This window comes from Rhinopithecus bieti, unplaced genomic scaffold (genome assembly GCF_001698545.2).
Source record: "Rhinopithecus bieti isolate Rb0 unplaced genomic scaffold, ASM169854v2 scaffold_15500, whole genome shotgun sequence".
NCBI classification, from domain to species: domain Eukaryota; kingdom Metazoa; phylum Chordata; class Mammalia; order Primates; family Cercopithecidae; genus Rhinopithecus; species Rhinopithecus bieti.
In genome coordinates, this window is record NW_016808186.1 from 291321 (window position 1) to 292949 (window position 1629).

The window sequence follows — 1629 nt, forward strand, 5'->3', positions numbered from 1 at the left end:
GAACTCCCCAAACCTCCATGATTTAGTGGGATACAAGATAAGAGTAATCACCCCAGCACCTAGGAACCATCTAGCTGAAGTCAAATTTATCGAGGCTCCAGGGGAAAGTCCTCAGGACTCACACCTTAATTACAGATTAAAGGAAGTTGAATCACTTCTGTCTTTAGGTGAGTACACACTTACATGTGGACATACAGCTTAGAGGATATAGAAGCTCTGGAAAACTTTGTAATTTGGAGTTGGTCTAGTGATAATTTCCAGCCCTTCTCCCCGTACCTGGTTACAGAAATAAAACTCCTTTCTTTCCTAGTTCATTTGCATCTCGTTATTGGGCCGTGAGAATAAGTAGCCCGACCCTCAGATTGGTCTGGGAACAATTTCATGGACGCCTTACTGCAATGCCAAAGTGACATTTTCATTTGTCGTGAGTGTTGCTGTGTCTGTGCAAAGCTGAATTGTTTCTTTGGGTTGTTCTGTACCTGTCCTGGGGCACCTCACCGCCTGCCAGCTGGACCACGGTGGGGAACACGTCCATCAGACTTGTGGGCTCGCCAATCACTTGGCCGGCCGGGAGCACCCCGGGCCAGCGGAAGATCCCGGGCACGCGGATCCCACCTTCCCATCCTCCCATGCCCTTCCCACCTGTGTTTGAACACAAGCAAAAGAAAGTGGTTAAAAAACAGAAATAGATCCTCAGCCTGGGTGATTTAACTTTTCTGCTTGTTTCACTTGTTTTAAGTTTCTCTCTCCCTGAGTCTCTCAGTTTCTCTCTCTTTGTTTTAGTGACATTAAAACATTCAATCTCATGTAGTTTCCCTGTAGAGATTTGATTTTATATTTTTTATTAACCTTGTTATTGGTTAGTGTGCATTGGATTAAGTTGGGTCCTTCACTGCAAATGACTGTTGTCCTTATAAGAGAAGACACAGACACAGAGCGGAAGGCCACGTGGAGACGGAGGCAGACTGCAGTGGTATGTCCACAAGCCCAGGGACACCTGGGGCCCCCAGGAGTTGGCAGAGGCAGAAAGGAGCCTCCCCTAGGGCTTCTGGAGGGAACATTTCCCTGAGACACCTTGATCTCAAACTCTTGGTCTCCAGGGCCAGGACAGGATAAATTCCTGTTGTTTAAAGCTCCCCCAGTTTATAATACTGACATTCTTTATGGCACAGAGAACCAGACTGGGTAGAGGATACATTAACATCAATGGCAATGAGATAAAGGTTTCTGAGGAGTCAGGCCTTCAATGTGAAGTTGTTTTGGGAAGGCATTAGTGGATGTAGCTGGCATTTATATATCCCGTTTTACATGTGTACTAGACTGATGGATCCATCTACTTCAAAGCAAATGTACATCACAGGTATATTTGCCAACATTAGCCTAAAAAGGCTCTTTCAAGGACTGAAAAATAAAGCTCTGTAAGCAGGGAGACGACAAAATGTGTAAGCACAGCAGGGAGACGACAAAATGTGTAAGCACAACAGTGTGAAGTCATGTACACAGGGCAGCACATTTTAGAATCTTTGTGGGACATGAAATAATGGCGTGTTTGGAAACAATGGAATCCAGGTTTGAATATAATGTGGCCAGCTAGGAGTCTACCCTTCTTCCTTTTTTTTTTTTTTTTTT

General features: G+C 44.8%; 1 protein-coding gene across 1 annotated transcript in view; it reads right to left on the reverse strand.

Annotated features, from left to right (window-relative positions):
* The window catches only part of ARSL (arylsulfatase L), a 29610-nt gene that overhangs the window by 3791 nt on the left and 24190 nt on the right, over positions 1–1629 (reverse strand). Inside the window, exon 8 of the mRNA XM_017885681.1 lies at positions 417–642. Coding sequence (XP_017741170.1) covers positions 417–642 — 226 coding nt within the window. The remainder of the gene's footprint in view (positions 1–416; positions 643–1629) is intronic.